The sequence below is a fragment of the Mytilus californianus genome, unplaced genomic scaffold, assembly GCF_021869535.1.
Source record: "Mytilus californianus isolate M0D057914Y unplaced genomic scaffold, xbMytCali1.0.p SCAF_38, whole genome shotgun sequence".
NCBI classification, from domain to species: Eukaryota; Metazoa; Mollusca; class Bivalvia; order Mytilida; family Mytilidae; genus Mytilus; species Mytilus californianus.
The window spans coordinates 388,992-412,525 of NW_026262688.1; the positions used below are offsets into that span (position 1 = coordinate 388,992).

Genomic DNA, 23,534 nt, shown 5'->3' on the forward strand with positions numbered 1-23,534 from the left:
CTATTCTAGGTTTTTAACTTTTAGTATAGATAGTCCTTGTCATTAACAGTAAATCAGTACAAAATGTACATTCACAGCAAAACACACAAAAAACAATGGCACAGCGCTTCCATTGCTGCTAATCATCTCAGGGTCACAGCGATACCTTCAACAAGGAACAATAACTATCACCGCAATTCAATTTTAAGACGGCCCCTAGCTGCGGAATTCTTTGTAAATTGACGAGCCATGGATTTGTATCAATAAAATAAATTTTGCAAAAAAATCAAACATTTACTGTCATGATTTACCCAAACATTAAGATAACCACTGGGCACATCGATATATATATGTTAGATAACTTGGGATGAACGTACGTATACTAGTGACAAATAATTCGTTAAGTCTTTGTAAGATGTTACACCAACTCGAACCCGGTCAAAAATATTTAAAACAAAATTTTTACTACCGAAAGGATCAAACTATGTAAACTATATATTGGTAATTTAGGTATCAAATGAAAGGTGAAAGACTGCTGATCCTGGTAGAACACTTTGACTGATAACTTTTGCAGAAAAAAATGTATGAATGAAATCTAAAACGGAGGACCTATATTGCGTATTGCCTGTTTCTCATGGAAGGAGTACATGTTCCGGTAACCAGTACGCTCTGATATGTTGACCCAAACCCCAAATATGCTATCAATTGAAAAAATTAACATAGAAAACAATTGGACCAAGAATTTGTGGTGTGCGTCTTCTTAAAATTTTAGTACAAAACTGGCCTCAAAGTGAGATAATGATATACCAGTAGCACACATACGAAAAGTTGTCTCAGGAACAAATACGACATAACTTTAAAAAAAAAAAAAATACATAAGAGCATACACCTCAAGCACACAAGCTGTGACTATATGTCTTTGGAAACCACACATATATAGTTGCCGAAATAGTAGTTTGGATGTTAAACGTATTACAAACGAACTAAATCCTCTAAGCTGGTTCCTTTGCGGATATTTTTTAGAATTATATTTAGACACTTACCGTTCATCTTCTGAGTTTTCCTTATTGAGACACTTTTTTCGTCTTTAATAAAAAAAAAGAGTAATTTATCGATTTACAGAAACTAGAAAATTAGTTCGAAACGCAATGCATTATTATCTATTTCCCCCTTATTTGCAATGGAAACAAAGTGTTTTGTTCACTTTCCTTCTAAAAGAAGGAATTCATTATATTATTCATTGAAGAAATTTAAAATCAAAACATGGTATCTAAGGAAAAACAGCCCAAAAAAGATCAATGGTAGGTGTTGTCTTGAACTTTCGAAAACATTTTCTTACAACAAATCTTACTACAGTTGTAAGCAATTAATAAACGATATATGAATACATTTAGCATAAGAAGGACGAAGAAAGCATTTTTGTCTTTCAAAACACCACTTCAATTGACTTCCAATAACGGTACGTAATAATGACATCCGAATCAGGTTAACGGCATATTTTTTTAACATTTTTAGCTATGTAGGTTATTTCGTATATTTATAACCTGGTAACTCATTTATATGTACACCATATAACCCCTGTATTATGATGATATACTCATATAGTAGTGATAAATATCATCTTTACATTACAATATATTACAAGACGCCGTACAACACAAAATTGTTATTTTGCAATTCGCCGTACAACGTCATACAAGTTGCCGTACAATGGACAAAAACTTGTTTGTTCATATTATTTAGAAAACGTCTTTTTGATAGCGAATTTCCGTAAAATTGAAGACATACTATCATAATCTAGAAATGTGTCTAGAAAAAAATTGAAAAACGGTTGAGTATCAGGCCAACGGGGCGACGGAGTGTGATTGACCTCGAAATTTTCTGGTACCAAGTGCACAGTTTTGGAGTATAACACAAAATCTTGTCTTTGTTTGCTACTTGTTGGTATACAAAATTAAAGCTAAATATATGAGTATTTCGTTTCAAAGGCGACAACCCCATCAAAACGGTAGAAATGGTTTAAATTAAAGGAATTCACAACTTGTTTATTTATTTTTTTCCTTTTTCTCCGCTTCGTTGGTACCCAATTTCCGATGGCGATGATACACAGTAAACATGGTCTGCTTAAAATGATTTTTGAATGCCTTTGCAGATATTTGAAAACTTAATTCTCATCTTCGAAATTCATCATTTTCCGCAAAATAAATTTTACCCCTGTGTTCAATAAATCGATATTTTTAACTTTCCAATTTGGTCAGATTTTTTTTTTAATCATATGCATATATCGTTTGCATTTGCTTTGTAAATGAATGTTTTTCATTGGATAATTTAACAGTTTTTCATTTTTATTATATTTTATGATAGATTGGAATTCAAACTTGTGTATCGTTTCTTTTGTTGACTAGTATATATCTATGATGAAAATAGGAAATATTCATGGGCGGATCCAGCCATTTTTTAAAAAGGGGGTTCCAACCCAGGATAAAGGGAGGTTCCAATCATATGTCCCCGTTCAAAAGCATTGATCGTCAAAAAGGGGGTTCCAACACCCGTAACATCCTTCCTTTGGATGTGCCACTGAATAATATTTGAACGACACCGTTATATTTTCGACAAAATAGGTATTTATTCAAAATATTACATATTACTTCGAAAAAAATACTTATATAGTAACAAACTATCATATTTTTTTTTAAATTTTGTTTAGTACGATAATATATGATAGCTTTGTGGATCAATTCTTAGCTTATTTTGTTATGTTTTCCTATTGTCCAGTGGCAAATATTTCATTATATTCCGGACGAAATAATAATAATGAAAAAAAAAACCATACAATTCAATTATGTGTGTTCGTCAAAGTTGGGTCGAAGGGCAAGAATTTTGACAGCTACTGGACAATGAAGATATATTAATAAGGGGCAGACATTTTGACCAGTACAACGGGCCACATATATACGATCATTCAAAGTGTTGTTGTAATCGTTCTTTAACTCGCAGAGTGCACAGTAATGTACCTACACGATGTTACACGAGGCATCGGCTTTAGCGTCCGTGTTCAACAGAATTTGGATACCTATACTGCCTGCTCACCCATACTTGGTTTTACTGTTGGATGGAAGGTCCAATGATGTTTTTTATGAAAGATAAAAAGTACACCTTCCAGTTAATTTTTGAAATTGTGAGCACAAAAGACCATTGTTGTTATAACATGTACAATTCCATGTTATAAGTTATAAAATTACTCGTATGCGTGTAAGGTTGGCAATGTCAGTTACGAAGTAATAAAGAAACTTGACTATTTACTCTAGGATCTGTATTTGTTTCACTCATACGTTATTGTTGAAGACTGTATCTTGCCACCTATAGGATGTCATTTTGTTGGTCGGGTGCCGTCTCATTTACGTATTGACCACATCCCACATGTCCCATTTCATTTATATGTCTTTGCGTTCACTGGCGGTAATTGTCTTATTGGCGATCAATACGCATCTCTTTATTTTTAAATTAAAACTGGAATTTGAAATTTAAAGAGTTCAAATTTAAGTAATATTCTTCCAAATTCAAACTTTCGTAGGTAAACAAAAAGGTTATATAAATTATATAAATTATAAACACCTTTGTTTTTATAACATTATCATGATTATTCGCCTACGATAAAGAAAAAAATCATCTACCGTAACGTAGTATATACAGAAGGTCAAAATACATTGAAATTGGTACACTCCTCTAAATAATTATATTGATTATTCTAGTACTATTTAAAGTAAAAACATTAATTCATTACTATACAAACATTAACAGGATTAAATGAAAAGGAGGAGGTACCGTCAAGAATGTTTTGTTTTTGGCATACAATTGATTTAAGTGTGTTTCGTCTCGCTCCGCTCGGTGAAATTATAATAGTTGCATCGTATTTTGTTTTTATACTCTTATATACTAGTTTAACCTCTTTATCCAAACGTAATTGTGAAATAATGATATTGTACATTTTTTTAATTCATATTATATTTTCTATATTTTAAGCAAATATGCCTACGGATTCATTCTTTTTCTTCTCTTTTAAAACATTTTTGTAAAACAAATCTTTAATGTGCATTCAAAACCAAACTAAATAATTCGCATCTGACACACAAATTAAAACAAAGCTACCAATGGAAATTGTGGGTAAAATGAGAACACAACGGGTGCCACATGCGGAACACTTGAAAGCACCACAGTTTTTGGTGGGGTTCGTGTTGCTTAGTCTTTATTTTTCTATGTTGTGTTCTGTGTACTATTGTTTGTCGGTTTGTCTGTTTCTTTTTAGCCATGGCAATGTCAGTTTATTTTCAATTTATGAGTTTGAATGTTCCTCTGGTATCTTTCGCCCCACTTTTTAGCTTACCGTGGCCCGAAGGGCCCCATGTGAGCTTATGCCATCACTTGGCGTCTGTCGTCGTCCGTCGTCTGTCGTCGTCGTCTGTCGTCGTCTGTCGTCGTAAACTATTTCAAAAATCTTCTCCTCTGAAACTACTGGGCCAAATACCTTTAAACTTTAACTAAATGTTCCTTAGGGTATCTAGTTTATAAATTGTATCCGAAGTTTTGATCCATCAACAAACATGGCCGCCATGGCTAAAAATAGAACATAGGGGTCAAATGCAGTTTTTGGCTTATATCTCAAAAACTAAAGCTTTTAGAGCAAATCTGACATGAGATCAAATTGTTCAATTGGTCAAGATCTATCAGCTTTGAAATTTTCAGACGAATCGAACAACCCATTGTTGGGTTGCTGCCACCGAATTGGTAGTTTAACAAAATTTTGCAGTTTTTTGTTATTATTTTGAATATTATTATAGATATATATAAACTATAAGCAGCAATAATGTTCAGCAAAGTAAGATCTACAAAAGAGTTATATGACCATAATTGTCAATTGACCCCTTAAGGAGTTTTTGCCCTTTAAAGACAATTTTACACAATTTGTTCATCAAGTTTGCTAACATTTAAAAATCTTCTCCTCTGAAACTACTGGGCCAATTACCTTCAAACTTTAACTAAATGTTCCTTAGGGTATCTTGTTTATAAATTGTATCTGAAGTTTGTATCCATTGACAAACATGTCCGCCATGGCTAAAAATAGAACATATGGGTCAAATGCATATTTTGGCTTATATCTCAAAAACTAAATCTTTAGAGCAAATGTGACATGGGGTAAAATTGTTTAATTGGTAAAGATCTATCGGCCCTGAAATTTTCAGATGAATCGAACAACCCATTGTTGGGTTGCTGCCACCGAATTGGTAGTTTTAACAAAATTTTGCAGTTTTTTGTTATTATTTTGAATATTATTATAGATATATATAAACTGTAAGCAGCAATAATGTTCAGCAAAGTAAGATCTACAAAAAAGTTAATATGACCAAAATTGTCAATTGACCCCTTAAGGAGTTATTGCCCTTTAAAGACAATTTTACACAATTTGTTCATCAAGTTTGCTAACATTTAAAAATCTTCTCTGAAATACAGGTGAGCGATTCAGGCTCTTGAGAGCCTCTTGTTTTTAGCGCAATATCTTCATGAGGAATGGTTGGGGGTTGTAATGATGGTGGTGGTTGGTTGTTTTCTTTTTCTTTTTTTTTTTTTGGGGGGGGGGATATATCTAATATGCAATATAGTGATGTTTGGCAGTAATAATTGATAAGCTGTATGTTTAGTAATACGGCAAAGACGAAATCTTGTACTCGTCAAGTAACTCACGTACATGTGATGATTTAATAAAGATTAAGGGACTTTTATTTTGAAAATGGTCCTAGTAAAAAATACGTACAGGGGTAACTTATAGACTTCCTTATCTGTATATCTTAATGTAAAAATTATCCCAATGAATCGACTTGTTTCCGAAAGTCAGAATGTATTGCTGCCGATCGACATTTTAGCTAAGGTAACAACCGTTCTCATGTTTTCGTTTGGTTTGAGAATTACTCAAATTTGTTCAGAATCTAATAAAGTTGGAAGTATTGAAAAATCCTAATATATTTTTGATTAGGTTAAATTTCAGAGAATCGGCATTATAATGTAAGAAGTTCTTCAAATTAAAAGAATGCATTTGCTATGAAAGTGATTATTGAATCAAAATTTGTAGGGTTTTTATATTGAGCGTTGTGTGAAAAAATTGGCAGTACCAAAAGCTATGTCTGTGAAAGTTTATAACTAGCTTGTACATTTTTTAATTCAACAATTTTGATGACAGATCTTTGGTGCATTAATTTTTTTGGACTCGGTAAAGTTTAAAACCTTTCATACGGAACTCAGTAAAGACCTATGTATTTCTCTTTATTGTGATTTATTGTTGGGTTGCTGACTTATTGACGATTATTGAATGTATCTTTCTTTTTCCATTTAATACTGCACAAATGAAGAGGTTTAAATTTTTTACGTGTTGTTATGTCGCAGCTTTTCATAGTTTGCTATGCAGTATGGGTTTTGCTCATGCATGGTTGAAGGCCGTACGGTGACCTATAATAACTAATACCAGAAGTCCATTACTAGACCAAGTGTGCAAGCTGTACTATATAGTAAGGCGATCACGATGTCCCCTTTATCAGTGGAAAGCCCCATAGGTGGTCCTCCCAAATCTCGTTTTATAACTATGGAATCATGGTTAAAATATCATCATCAAACAGATAACTGCTAATTAGTCTTGTCGAGTGTTTGATTAATTATCAGTTTGTTGTAAATAAAGTGAGCCGACTTAGTGCGGTGGTTTCTTATTGCCAGTTATCTTACTTTGTTTTAATTCAACATTCAGAAAATGATATAAAATTTTATAAACGAATACATTGGTACCATTTTTCATCGCGCAAAGGCAAATGAGAACTATAAAATCTGACTTGTCGGACTAAACATGTATTTTCTATTTAAAAGATATAGTTGTTTTTTGTCAAAATATAGTCATAATTGCCTCTTTTTTTTAAATAGAACGTTGTGTTGACGGCTATTTACGGCATCAAGGAAGCTATATACGGTGATGTATAAAAAAAAGACGGGTTTTTTCTTCGCTTCTACCGAAATACTTTTGTCAAAAATATCCGACCATTTGTTGATTCAGCTGACTTCAATACAATTTCGAGTTTTAAAAGTCTCTGACTTGTTTTTTTTTTTTTTTAGCTATTTTTAATTAAGAGACATATGTCTCTCCTGTTTGTCCGTCATTACGTTCTCCATCATAAGATGTATATATATATACGTGAGTCAGTATTGCAACGTGTAATATTCTTTTTTTTTTTGTCGTTTTAAACTCACAAGACTAAGACATTTGTAGATCATACGGATTAGAGTTTAGATTTATCGTGTGCTGCTAGTTAAACGTTGAGTGGCAAATATATCATGCACATCCCATCAAAATGTTGTCACAAGTGTTATTTAACATCAGGGATTGTACAATGCATCCTGAATACGCGAAGTACTGGATTTAAAGTCCCTCCTCCGAAATGGCGCGTCTGCTATTCATGTATACATCCCGCACTTGTAAGAAGGGTTTTACTGTTGGAACCGGACAATTCCAGGGATGACTTTATTTTTTTACGACCCATCTAAATTGATTTAGTATTTAAACAAATTAAATCAAACTGCCCTACAGCTAGGTTTTTGATGGAAGACTTCGTCATATTTCAGTATGCAGTATACTTACATAAAGAATATATATTTATTACTCACTTGTGTACAAAGATCGTGATCGCAACTTTTCTTACAATTTTAACTTCTAAAATTTATATGTTGAACGCACGTGATGTGAACTGCATTTTTTTGCATGTATTTTAACGGATAAATGTAAAGATATCTGACTGAAATGATAACCTTTTCCGTCCTAACCATCATCCGAGGTAGTATTACCGTCAATATCTCAGTTACGCAAGATCGCCTGAGAAGAAAGGACACACAATTGTTTCCACTCTTTTAAGCAAAATTTAAGGTACAATTTGTTAATTTTGATAAAAATTGTTATATCTGCAGAATTCCCGTGTAACTTAAGTTTTAAAAAATCTTATTTCTTGAAATTTGTAAATCGTAACATATATTCTTAAAATGAATATACTAGAATGTTTATTCCTATTAAACTCATTCCTAATCCAGTGTTACTTGTACTGTATATGGTTACACAATTATCCGACCTAACTTTTCCTTGCCAACTTTTTAATGGTATTTTCTTTCAAAATTAACTCTAAAACCAAACATTTATTGTATTGTATGAAGTGTGCTTTTTTATTCCTTCTGACAATTTTTCTACGGTCACCTTATAATTGTAGTTTTTAAATTGATAAATCATACAAACATATTTATCATTTAATATTTAAACCATCATAATGACTCATGACACTAGTATGAACGTTGTGGTTGTCGTAGGTTTTGTTGATGAAGAAAAATACATGTGATGATGTGATTATAAAATACGAAATTTGTTTGTGAAGCGAATCAAATTACCTTTTGTTTCAGAATGATATTATCGTTCACACACGCTGTAAACGTTCAAAAACGAAATGATTAGCTTCACACGTTTACCGAACATCACGCTTGTTATCAGGCAATTTCGTGTATGAACAGAGTGGAACACGGAATGAACTCAAACGAAATGAACGAAATGAATGGAATGAATGAAACACGCAAACGGAATGAATGAAAAACGGAACGAAAACGGAAAAACGGGAAATTGAGTGGTTCAGTAGCTGTACCCCATCGAGTTGTGATAAAGGATACTACCGAAACTAGAATATAAGCTTCATATAGAGACCTTTTGTTGGTTGACGACTTAAAAAAAAATCTATGTCACATGTCGCATGACGATTTTTTCTTTCCAAATGTCAATTTCCCATTTCACAATAGTACTATATCTATCGTTTGGTGTTTACATATCTCAATTAATACCTTACGCTCGTGCATGTTGACACAGTACAGACTTCATAAAAGACAATATCACAACGTCATGGCAAAAGACGAAGAACGACGTAGAGACAAACAAAATTCTACAAAACACTGCATAGAAAACTAAAAATCAACACGAACTTTACTGAAAACCGAGGTTTATCTAGTGTTTCCAGGAAAGTGTAGCAGATTCTGCTCCACATGTGAGACCCGTGTGTCGAACGTGTAAATACATATATGGAGATAAGTACTGACTTATGAGGAAGAACCGGCGAATGAAATAGACACAAAATAAGTTTTAAGGTCACCATCACGAATGGTGTTACTTTTAGGCTTTATCGTGTCTCAACTCACTAGCAACATCTTTTCGTGGTTTAAGATATCTAAATACTTAGGACCAGATCAGATCTAAAAATTTACCATTTGTGTCCCATTCCAGTTTGTAACAATTTGACGATTTTTTATTCGCATGGCGTGTGTTGCATGATGTTGACGCAACCAATCTGAACTCTTTTTGAAGTTCATGGGATTCTCTCAGTTATTGTTTGAAAAATTGAACATCTGTAAACTACTGTTGCCTTTAACTTTTTCGTAGAGACATAATTAAAAGACAAAATAGCTGCCGGCTAAAAAACAGAAATCGAAGTCATGGGTGTCAAAGTTTAAATCGATTTATTATTTGTCATATTGTAATAAGAAAGCTTCAAGGAAGACAAGGGATTACATACTCTAGACCATAGATTTAGATAAAGGTTAGCTTATCATACAACCATTGTAAACCTTTACAGGGATTCACCTCAAAAGCTAATCAAACCTTTAAACAGACTTTTTCAAAATGGATATAGTTATGATACTGTTGTCAGGTTATTAAAGATGGCATATTTTGGTAGTAATATTGATTCACTCATATGGTCTTTGCATCGGAAATAAACACATTTATTCTAAAACCAGTTGTTGGCATGATACGGGCTATGTTCTTCTCATATATTTTATGATGATATGATACTAAACCCCTAGTTTTTTCGGGAGGGATTGTGCTGGATTTGTGCTTGATTTTCATACGATGAAGACATAATCTTTCAGTCAGTTTAATTGACGTCTGGAGCTGGCATGTCAGTAAATGCTAGTAGTCTTTGTTAATTTATGTATCCTTGTCATTTTGCTTAGTTTTTTTGTCACCTATTCTGACATCGGACTCGGACTTCTTTTAACTGAGTTTTACTGTGCGTACTGCTGTGTGTTTGTTTATTCTACATTGGCTAGATGTATAGGGTGATGGTTTAGATCACACAAAACATGTTTAACCCCGCCGCATTTTTGCGCCTGTCCCAAGTCAGGAGCCTCTGGCCTTTGTCAGTCTTGTATGTTTTTTTAATTTTAGTTCATTTCTCATGTTTTGGAGTTTAGTGTGACGTCCATTTTTACTGAACTAGTACACATTTTTGTTTAAGAGCCAGCTGAAGTCCGCCTCCGGATGCGGGATTATCTCGCTGTGTTGAAGACCCATTGGTGGCCTTCTGCTGTTTTCTGCTCTTTGATCGGGTTGTTGTCTCTTTGACACATTTCCCATTTCCATTCTCAATTTTATTTATTCATTAATTACAAATTTACAGAAACTATTTTTTACCCATCAGCAGTGAGATATCAATGCTAACCCTAGTTCAGATATCAAATCAATTCATACAGACCAGACCGTAGGGCAAAACAATCACGACAATCGGCAAGTTTCCAGAAACTGCAATCAGGTGATCATGGCAAGTATATACTGTCGACCAGAGATGGTTTTTTCTTGACTTTTGTTGAAGGATATTGAGTTGCAAGCAGCGTCCTAGACTATTCCTTTCTAGACAGGGTTCATTTGACATTTGTTGGAGAATGTAACAGTTGTTTTATGTCCCCGATTTTAGATTGATAAGGCCAAAGTGTATTCTGCAATGACAAACTGTTTTGAAATGTCCTATGATGCTGAATAAAAGCACGCTACATGTTGAACACACACATTCGACCAGCACACCAAGTCAAATGTCCGAAGCTTAACATTTATATTCGCAATATTATTAGGACTTGTGGTTTAAAAATTGTGTCGTGTTCGTTAACCGCGATAGTGAAACTTTGGACCAATGTTGATATTCGAGATCTTGTTGCTTAGCCTTGCATGTACGAACATATATATTCCAGCCAAGTGTCAGAACCTTGTTATAACGTTCCCACAATACAAAAGTCATTTGAAGTCTGAATTACTTGTTAAAGTAACGTATGTCTAGTGTGAGTTTAAATTATCCTGCATAGAAGAAAATGTCTCATCTTGTGTCACTTAGATTGGGATTGAACAACCGAAACTTTCTCAATTCTTAAACGGATAAAAGGCGGTTCTATTCATCAAAAATATCTTTTTAAAGTTGTTTCTTATTAAAGTAACATATGTTTATTGCAATGTTAATCTATCCTGCATAGAAGAAAATTTCTTATTTTGTGTCACTTAGTTGGGATTGAACAACAGAAACTTTTTTCAGTTTTTAAACAGATAAAAGGTGGTCCTATTTATAAAAAATGTCTTCTTAAAGATGTTAAAGATCTATTTTATAAACTTTTTTGTTTAAAGATTTATGTTCCTATTTATACATTTTTTTGAAAACAAAATGTCATGACACTGTTTAAACTCCAATATTAGTCTGTTTTGAAAGAAATTTTGTTGGCAGTTTTGCATGTACCGAATTCAACATATATGCCCAAAACACAATGTTAGACTTTTATTGGGGTACAATAGATAGTTATATTAACAAAAACATATTTTTTTCATATTTGGCTATACATTTTGTATAGTTTTGACAGTCGTTGTTCTTATTATTTGAAAAAAATCTTTTTAAAATGGAACCCCCCCCCCCCTTTTTTTTTTAAGTCGCATACATTTACTCGGGAAATTCATTTAATGATGGGTTTCCACTTTTTTGATGAAATATTGAATTAGGTAGAAAATAGATGCAAGTTTGCAATCAATCTACTGCAAAAAGGGTATTTAAATTGGAATTACATATTACAAATCAATTTTGTTTTTCCTTGAAAACGGTTAGTGACCTTTGATGTTGATATTTATAGCATACCAAGTACTAATAATAAACGAATCAGAAACATTATTATACAATGCAAACAAATCTCAGCATATACCCAATTATACAATACAGATAAAACAAAACAAAGATACTAATATATAAATGAATTCTTGGCATGTATAAAAGTTATTTTATTATCACTTGTAACTTTCTTTGATGAGAATTAGAAAATTTATATGAATAAGAAGATGCGGTATGAGTGCCAATGAGACAACTCTCCATCCAAGTCACAATGTATAAAAAGTTAACAATTATAGGTCAAAGTACGGCCGTCAACACGGAGCCTTGACTCACGCTGAACAGCAAGCTAGGGCCTCAAAATGACTAGTGAAATTCAAAGCAATTCAAACAGGTAAACCAACAGTCTAATCTATATAAAAAAAAACCGAGAAAACACCTATAAACCACACCAAGAAACGAAAACCACTGAACAACAGACTTATTTTGTTTTCTTAAATTTGAATATTTTTTAAATTAGATATATCACTTTGCAGATCAACAAAACAGTAGGAATAAACCTTCTAACGATCAAAATATTAATTACAAGCATAATCAAGGTAAATATTTATTTGTTTATTTACGAAACACGCTTCTGGCATTCCAAAACAATGCGTTTGCAACTACCGGGTCGATGCGACCGATATTGGACGTTTAGTCCCGGAAGGTTACACTGACTCAATATTCAGAATTCGATGGTGACATTAAAAAAACATTGATATGGTAATTTTCGGTAATTAAATGCTAATAGAGATTTCAAATAAAATGAAATACGTACGTAACTCTACGAACGGACCTAATGGGACGGGTTATTGCCAATCATCGAATTTGATTAAATACGTCGCTTAAGTTTAAACAAAGTATTTCAAGACTTTTAAAATCAAACACTTGAACTTTCGTCATTATAATTTTTTTTTATCATGACGAAAAATGACAGAAATATTGCACACGTGGTTTTCCGGATTCCTGCCTTATTTTACTGACATAAGATCACGTATTAACACACGTATCCCATACCTATCATACATACGATTCGAGTTATCTTTCATGATTTTGATTATGACAATTTTTTTTCAAAATACTTTGCAGATGAACGCCCCATTATACTTTTTTTTCTGTCTTTCTTTATAGTTTCTCTATCTTTTTATTATATTTGTTGGGGGGAAATATTTAGAAGGATATGTTTCTGACAATTTCAGAAATATCGAAAGCAGAATTTGTCTGAATCTGTCTCTTTATAATGGTTGGAAATTCAAATAAAACTATCGCTTCCATTTAATGTAGAAACAAAACTATTTTTCATTTATTATAAAATGTATTGATAAAGAAATCCCTATATATGTTTGTTTTTTTTTAAATTAAGGTGTGTTCGATTAGGAATTGTTTTGTATTAATTTGTTTAACGGGAATGTTATCGGAGTCCAAATACAAAAGATATTTCCAGGGAATATTTGATATCCCTTGAAGTGAACTTAGAATATTTTATCCATTTTATTAAGATTTGGATCCAGGATGATCCTCAAATGAACAAAGTAGATACAAATATCTTTTTTAAGTAACAGACAAAGTATAACTCGCAAACAAAACTGATCCAAACAAGAGGTAATAACTGTGAAACTGATATGATGGTTGGCTGTTTTTTATTACTTAATAGTTCTTCCAGTTATTATCATCCATACATGTTGACAAAAGCTAAATGTATAAAGTTAAGAGACATAGTGGATCGTAAACTGAGTATCCCCAAATCTTTACAATTATGACAATTATTTTTCAAAATACTTTGCAAATGAACGCTCCATTATACTTTTTTTTCTGTTTTTCTTAATAGTTTCTCTTTCTTTTTATTATATTTGTTGGGGGGGAAATATTTAGAAGGATATTCTGAACGGAAGGATGCACAGACCCGTATATATAATATTCCCATGCTATCATAAGTTGGTCATAAAACTAAAGCGATCATCTTACTTAGCAAAAATTCAATTAAATAGTCCGTGCATGTCCGTTTTTTACACGTATTTGTATAATTAAACGCCAAATAATTCAAAAAAGTACAATTTAAGAACATTGACTTTAAATTACGCATACGTTTGTACGGGCTCTTCCTAGAATCCATGCATCATATAAATATGATAATTAAAGACAAGATATAAACAAATTAACTGATTCAGTAAAGTGAAGGAGGTCGTACCTATAGTTTTGTCATTTTATTTTGTTTCGATCAGGGTCTATCTGAATTCTAATACCTAACTGAATACTGAGAATTAAGCCTTTAACCAGAAGTTCCATTGAAATATATTGATTAAATGCGCACTAGAAATATTATTTCATGATAGAATCCACAAATCTGGATTTTTCATAGACAGTATCTTTTTGCCTTGTGTGACCTATCAAGAGTATGATCACCTACACCTATTTTGCGATTCATATTTTCAACTAACCGTCCACTCCCTACTGGCATTGACGTCTTTAAACCAAGGTGAGGCTGTAACTGCCAAGATTCAAATCATTTGCCTCACCAGAAATAAAATTCAAAGTACGCTACTGTCGATTGATTGACAGTTGGTTGTTTAACGTCCAGTGACAAATATTTCATGCATAATTAACGTGTAGAAAGCGTGAAATTAAATCCAAAAAGAGGCACCGGATTTAACGTCCCCACTCTGAACGGAATGGACTGCGTACTTGTACATCCCGCACATCTAAACGAACTCTCCACTTTGGCAATGGTTTAGCTGCTGATCGGAACAAGACCAATAGCGATCATATTTCTATTCCCTTGAACACCTTTGAGAGATTACTGTCGAGACGAGCGCGCGACCAAACAGACAGTTATGAATCTGGAAGATACATATACATGAACGTTTATTAATCAGAACTTTTGCAACAAGAATGTGTGGCCTTTAGACACCGTGCCCTTCACATGATAATATCCATGTTCAGTGCACTACTTAATCTGGGTCAAACTCATAGTTGGTATATAATTTTAAAGGTTTTATATTTTGAACAGAACGGAAGAACGGAAGGATGCACAGACCAGTCAATATGATATTCCCATGCTATCATAAGTTGGTCATAAAACTAAAGCGGTCATCTTACTTAGCAAAAATTCAATTTAATAGTCCGTGCATGTCCGTGTTTCATACGTATTTGTATAATTAAACGCCAAATATTTCAGAAAAATACAATTTAAGAACATTGACTTTAAATTACGCATACGTTTGTACAGGCTCTTCCTAAAATCCATGCATCATATAAATATAATAATTAAAGACAAGATATAAACAAATTAACTGATTCAGTAAAGTGAAGGAGGTCGTACTTATAATTTTGTCATTTTATTTTGTTTCGATCAGGATCTATCTGAATTCTAATACCTAACTGAATACTGAGAATTAAGCCTTTAACCAGAAGTTTCATTAAAATATATTGATAAAATGCGCACTAGAAATATTATTTCATGATAGAATCCATAAATCTGGATTTTTCATAGACAGTATTTTTTTGCCCTGTGTGACCTATCAAGAGTATGATCACCTACAACTATTTTGCGATTCATATTTTCAACTAACCGTCCACTCCTTACTGGCATTGACGCCTTTAAACCAAGGTGAGGCTGTAACTGCTAAGAATCAAATCATTTGCCTCACCAGAAATAAAATTCAAAGTACGCTACTGCCGATTGATTGACAGTTGGTTGTTTAACGTCCAGTGGCAAATATTTCTTGCATAATTAACGTGAAGAAAGCGTGACATTATATCCAAAAGAGGCACCGAATTTAACGTCCCCACTCTGAACGGAATGGACTGCGTACTTGTACATCCCGCACATTTAAACGAACTCTCCACTTTGGCAATGGTTTAGCTGCTGATCGGAACAAGACCAATAGCGATCATATTTCTATTCCCTTGAACACTTTTGAGAGATTAATGTCGAGGCGAGCGCGCAACCAAAGAGACAGTTATGAATCTGGAAGATACATATACATGAACGTTTATTAATCAGAACTTTTGCAACAAGAATGTGTGGCCTTTAGACACCGTGCCCTTCACATGATAATATCCATGTTCAGTGCACTACTTAATCTGGGTCAAACTCATAGTTGGTATATAATTTTAAAGGTTTTATATTTTGAACAGAACGGAAGAACGGAAGGATGCACAGACAAGTAAATATGATATTCCCATGCTATCATAAGTTGGTCATAAAACTAAAGCGGTCATCTTACTTAGCAAAAATTCAATTTAATAGTCCGTGCATGTCCGTATTTCATACGTATTTGTATAATTAAACGCCAAATATTTCAGAAAAATACAATTTAAGAACATTGACTTTAAATTACGCATACGTTTGTACGGGCTCTTCCTAAAATCCATGCATCATATAAATATAATAATTAAAGACAAGATATAAACAAATTAACTGATTCAGTAAAGTGAAGGAGGTCGTACTTATGATTTTGTCATTTTATTTTGTTTCGATCAGGATCTATCTGAATTCTAATACCTAACTGAATACTGAGAATTAAGCCTTTAACCAGAAGTTTCATTGAAATATATTGATAAAATGCGCACTAGAAATATAATTTTATGATAGAATCCATAAATCTGGATTTTTCATAGACAGTATTTTTTTGCCCTGTGTGACCTATCAAGAGTATGATCACCTACACCTATTTTGCGATTCATATTTTCAACTAACCGTCCACTCCTTACTGACATTGACGCCTTTAAACCAAGGTGAGGCTGTAACTGCTAAGAATCAAATCATTTGCCTCACCAGAAATAAAATTCAAAGTACGCTACTGCCGATTGATTGACAGTTAGTTGTTTAACGTCCAGTGGCAAACATTTCTTGCATAATTAACGTGAAGAAAGCGTGACATTATATCCAAAAGAGGCACCGAATTTAACGTCCCCACTCTGAACGGAATGGACTGCGTACTTGTACATCCCGCACATTTAAACGAACTCTCCACTTTGGCAATGGTTAAGCTGCTGATCGGAACAAGACCAATAGCGATCATATTTCTATTCCCTTGAACACCTTTGAGAGATTAATGTCGAGGCGAGCGCGCAACCAAAGAGACAGTTATGAATCTGGAAGAAACATATACATGAACGTTTATTAATCAGAACTTTTGCAACAAGAATGTGTGGCCTAGAGATACCGTGCCCCTCCACATGATAATATTTCCATGTTCAGTGCACTACTTAATCTGGGTCAAACTCATAGTTGATATATAATTTTAAAGGTTTTATATTTTGAAAAGAACGGAAGAACGGAAGGATGCACAGACCAGTAAATATAATATTCCCATGCTATCAGAAGTTGGTCATAAAACTAAAGCGATCATCTTACTTAGCCAAAATTGAATTAAATAGTCCGTGCATGTCCGTTTTTTATACGTACTTGTATAATTAAACGCCAAATATTTCATAAAAATACAATTTAAGAACATTGACTTCAAATTACGCATACGTTTGTACGGGCTCTAGCTAGAATCCATGCATCATATAAATATAATAATTAAAGACAAGATATAAACAAAATAACTGATTCAGTAAAGTGAAATCATATTTTTTCCTGCAGATGCGTCCTCATAAATTCCATTTGAAAAAATTCTACAGAAAAAAAAGATGCATCAGTGATCTGAATTTTTACCTTTGACAAAAGTATCTTGAAATGAATTATAGAAGTCTGCTAAAAAAGAAGAAGAGGCAAGTCGTGTATACCTTTTACATTCCGGCGTGTTTGAAACTCTTGTTTTAATCTAATAACTTAAAAATGAAAATATAATCACGCTTCAGATTCCATTATTTTTATTTGTTCAAACTTAATTTTGATTTATGAGCTTTAAAAATTCATCGTTTGTGAGATAAATATATGGGTCAAGTGAAATGACGAAGTAATGCTCGGTGAATTTGATTACGGTAACTGAACTAATTATTCCCTTTAAGATTGTTTTCAATGAAATCATCCTAAGTTTTAAAACAAAATTGTAAAGAATTAAACTATTAGTGTGTGCTAATTTTTAAATAACATCTATTCCAACAAAGTATGTGTATTGAAAGAGCAAAAAAATATCATGCAGTTTATGCTCCCCTCCGTCGTCCATCACTGCAATAGACCGAGATACGGTCAGATAGGATGGTTATGTCGAGGAATGTCATTTAATTGGAAATCTCTATTAGAATGTTGAATCACTTAAAACGCTAAGGTTTTCCCATCTTCAACTTTTCGGAATTTTAGGTGTTTAATGGCTTACTTGAGTATTTGATTTTGCTCGTCAATTGTTCTGATTCGGGCAACAGTAATGAGTCTTGTGTAGAAACAAGCGTCGAGCGTTCCAAATCCATAATCTTGGTATCTTGCATTGGTTTCTTTCATGTTTTATGCACACCAGCTTGTTCTCTGTTAAGGCAGTTGAACGTATTTTGTACGTGTTATTCCTTGCTTTAAAAAAAAAATCAATTCATAACCATTGTTCTTCAAATATTTTTAAACCGAAGGTGTTTAGTATGTGTTCCGCGAAAAGCTACTCGTGTTAGCTCAATAATCTACAAAATAGCTAACTGTTGATAAATTCACTTCCATCTCTAATTTGACGTAAACGCTAAAACGGGATATGAAAACATCTTTGTATAACTTTTTACGAGTTAAATAAAAGCAACAGTAGTAAGCCGATAAAGCGATTAAGCGAAAACAAATCCGGATTACAAACTGAACATAGGGAAGGACATCAACTATAAGAGGAAAAAGCCGGAAAACAGAAACACAGAACTGCAACAAAAAACAAACACTAACATACATAGAAAGGGACTATTTGGTAACAACTGCAATATTCCCGACTTGGCATAGGACATTTTATGAAAAAATGGTGGTCTGAACCTGTTTTATGGCTAACAAAACATCCCTCTTATATGGCAATATTATAAATACCGCTAAAATGACAACACTTCGTGACAGGAATACAGTACAAATAAACGCATGAAACTCAGGACAGAGAAATACATGAATAAATAATATAATAGTACATAACAACATGTTAACCGCAGAATAACAACGGACACCTTCAATAAATTTACGACAGCACACCAGGACAGCATACACGAAGTATAAATTTATAAAAATGAAATAGATTTGTTTTATTTATAGACACGAACAAGAATATAAGATTGGGATTGGGTGTGTAATGGTGTTATTTTATATATGTTCTAACCATTACAAGAATATTAAAATTGAACTGTGTTTGTAATGGTGTTATTATTTGTTTTTTTTAACCATGTCGGTTTTTCTTCTAAATCAAAACTGTGTATAAACAAAAACATCCTGTGCTTATAGTTGCTTTAAACTTAAAATCATATAAATGAAATAGCTGATTTTGTATCTTAACTTTTACATACATATAGAAATTAAAAATAAAATAACAGTCATATAAGGCAAGATTATGTTAGATCAAACACACTTACAAAGAAACAACATAAAACAAAAACGCGGTAGATGAACCACAAATAACTAGATAGAAACAAAAGTAGTATACTGCTATTCAATAGTCATAAATCGACTAAGCGAAAACAAATAACTAGACTGTATTGACAAATAAGACATATGTGAAATCTACCGAAAATACAGAATTAAGATCACAAACGATAAGACATAACACAATATTCAACGGGATTTATAAAAGAAACATCATAACTAAATACATGAATATTGGATGTATAGATAACGCGACACGTCGTATAGCAATGCAAATTCACACTCGGCAAAACAGTCATATTCGGGAATAGATCCCGTTCGGTACTTAACAGTCCAGACGACGTAGATGGTAAACCACAATCTACGACGTGGTTAAAAAATAGTTAGTTAGTTAAGACACAGACACATTGTATATGTCCCTAAAATTTACGGAGTGTCATTTTTAATCTTTCCTCCTCATAACTCTGTTAGAGCAGTTTCTGCGTAAGGAACACAATCCTGTATATGAAGTTCGTAAAGTGTAAAGATAATTACTATGAGTCCCATAAGGACATTTAGAGGACGACGTACTGTTTTAACTAGAACAATAATATTAAGCTATTTATCGTTCTTAGTACTAAAAAGGTAAAAGAGTAAATCTCTTACTGTATAAGATATCAAAAGAATTGTTTACATCAATTTTGTAAAGCACAAAGCAGACTTCACAAATCATCACCATCCGATTCATCCCAAAATCTGAACATACATGGACCCTGATGTTCAGTGGTTGTCGTTTGTTGATGTGGTTCATAAGTGTTTCTCGTTTCTCGTTTTTTATATAGATAAGACCGTTGGTTTTCCTGTTTGAATTGTTGTTTTACACTAGTAATTTTTGGAATCCTTTAAAGCTTGCTATTCGGTGTGAGCCAAGTCTCCATGTTGAAGGCCGTACTTTGACTTATAATGGTTTACTTTTACGTATTGTAGCTTGGATGGAGAGTTGTCTCATTGGCACTCATACCACATCTTCTTATATCTATATACACGTGTAGATGAGGTGTGATGAGGTCAAAGTAAAACTTGCTTAGTTTTATATAACTTCTGACTTTATTTGATCTTTTTATTTGTTTGTATTTGAGCGTCACTGATGAGTCTATTTCTATACAAAACGAGCACCTGGCCATAAGGTTAAGCTTGGTATCTATGATGAGTTTAATTGAAACGGTAAATGCTATGTAAGATGATATATAACTTTGCAACACAACAAGACAGTAGAAATAAGCCTTCTTATTAAACAGTCAAAGACGGATATGTACAGAAGAAATAATTCAGTATACAGCTTCCGATTTTTTTTTTACTACGTGTATATTTATTACGAGTGCACACCATAAACCTAGTATAAATCCTACTGCACAATTCAAACTTAACAAAACAAAGATACTTACATACAAATGGTATCATACACTATAAACATGTTATTGTAATATCTTTTTTTAACTTTTGTTAATGACAATAAAAAAGAACTACGTATCTGTTTTTTACTATATATTGTTTTGTTTTTTAATAATAAAATAGAATACAGGATGAAAGCTAGCATTGCAGCATCAAAAGGCAGTAGGAAAGAGTCTTCTTATGATCATGATCCTTATCATAGACCTAATTCATGTAAATAGTTCTGTATACAATTCTTTAGTTTTGGAAAGTTAATGAAGGTATGACAGGCTACCAATGCCTATTTATACCACTGCTGAGTTTTATGTTATCGACACACGCGTATCGCGTACCAAATGATAAGCCTGGTATATTCAGTGAATTTTTACAACCACTTGGTCACCAGGATTTAGATTAATCAGACAATCAATTAGGTATCAATAGAATAAAGAATAGAAAAGGGTGTGTGTCTTAGAGACACCAACTCGGCTAAAGAGCAGTCAACAGCCCAAGGCCACCGATGGGTCTTCAACCCATCTGGAAAATCCTATACCCGTAGGCGAGCTTCAGCTGGCTCCACTTTAAACAGATAACTGAATTTAAAATAAAACGATTGTCAAAAAAAAATTAAATTTGTTTATGTTCAATCAAATTCAAATTATTTTAATACCAATTAAATATATTTCATCGTGGTAATTCTAGTTATTTTGATATATGATTAAGCTCAGTCAAACTAATCAGCCATGTCCCGTTATACAAAATCAAAATGGTATTAAGTCTTGTTATACGTTAAAGTATCCGCATCAGTATCAGGTATATTAGTCAAGCAGAACAATCTACCGTTTACCCTTCCAAAAGGTTTTTGATTTTAAATCGATAACATACCTCCAACAAATAATCACAGTTTAAACTTTCCTCTTTTTGATTTTTTTTTTTACTAAGCTGAAATTTTCAATATACAGAATTGTACATCTAACAAAATTGATACAATTTAATATCTGACATCAAATATGACCAATTATTATTAGAATGGTTACAAATTCTAAACTTCTGATGATTTTCTGTAAAAGGAAATTCACCACTAATTTATGGCCCAATTGCTTTATAAGCTGAATTCCTAAATTTCAAGCAGGCATATCTCTTTTTTCTGAAGTTCAAATAAAGTGACAATCATAAAATGTCAAAGCAACACCTTATGGCGTCTTGTACTGAAAAATTCAACATACCTTCAATTGCATATAATACTGAACTGTTTCCTAGAACTTTGGATGTACCTAAACAGGTACATCAGATCCGACAAACTGGCAAAATGTAACCTCTTTTACAATTTTGTTTTATGAGTCAAAATTATTAGTCAACAAGTGATCACCAGTCATTCAGCTTTCATTTGATACCAAAATTACCAATATAGTCTACATATTTTAAAAGTTACACCTATGCGTAGGAACTATTCAGGTTAAAAATGTACTACTTTCTGGTATGTGCTTTCTGACCGGGCCCGCATTACATACTTACATCTTAATAAGCATAATGTATTTGAACTTGTTGCGTTGACTTATTTGGTTTGATCTGCTATTAAGGTAATTACATTAAAATTAATTATTATTCTCAATAATTTAACGAAAAGCACAAGGACTATATGGCATGTTTTTTCATTGTTGAAGGCCTACTGTTGCTTATAATTGCTTACATCCACTTCATTTGAACTTTGGTGGATAGTTTTATCATTGGCATTCATACCACTATTCCTTATTTTTGTATAGGTCATCGGTCTTTTGTTGAAGTCTATTTGCTGCCATCTAGCGATCTTTTGTTTATTTTTGTTATTTAGTTGCTGTCTTATTGACACATACGCCAGATCTCATTTGATTCCTATATTGAAACATATCAAATGACATCCTATACTCGTATTCGTGTATAAAGAAATTGCAATACACACACACACACACAAACACACTGTCGTACTACGATTTTTTTTCTCTAAATACTCCCCTCCCCAACCCCAACCCTCCGAATGTTAACAAAAATCTTAAGTAAAGTAGAGAGTGAAATAAATAGATACATTGAGTAATGCATAAATAAAATTATATATAAATATACAAAAAAATAATTACTAAAATCAGTTTAGCAAGACACAAATATTATAATTTTGTATAATAATCTTTATTGATAATATATATATATTATATAGTTATCGGTAGGAATAAAGAAAACCATTCAGCAATATTTAAAGAGCTTAATGTCAATAAACTTTTAACAAAATTTAACAAGTTTTTTTTTTCAAATTGTTGAATCTAATTAAGTCATCGCTGATGCATAATCACAAAGAAGACAGTTTAAAAAGTATTACCCGCTGTTTAAAAGCGTTTAAAGGGAATGGCTGATCAGTCTTAAAGTACTTAAAATTAAATTTGTTTAAGATAGAATAAATTGAACTAAAACATATTTTGAATTTTTTTTTAATCTTTTTTCAAAGATCTTTCATCTATTTCAACTTTATTATTGTCAGCCAAATATTTCAAGTTCCTAATCGTTCTGAGTTCTAAAAAATAATACAAGTTTATCTTTGATTCTTTAAAACATAAAACGCTTGTCTTCACATCACTATATTATAGAGAATCCGTATTTTAAGGTCATCTTCATTTTTTAGTTTTCTT

At 32.6% G+C, this 23,534-nt stretch overlaps 1 protein-coding gene across 1 annotated transcript in view; it reads left to right on the top strand.

Annotated features, from left to right (window-relative positions):
* The window catches only part of LOC127736830 (uncharacterized), a 68,451-nt gene that overhangs the window by 21,098 nt on the left and 23,819 nt on the right, over positions 1-23,534 (top strand). Inside the window, exon 6 of the mRNA XM_052247421.1 lies at positions 12,485-12,547. Coding sequence (XP_052103381.1) covers positions 12,485-12,547 — 63 coding nt within the window. The remainder of the gene's footprint in view (positions 1-12,484; positions 12,548-23,534) is intronic.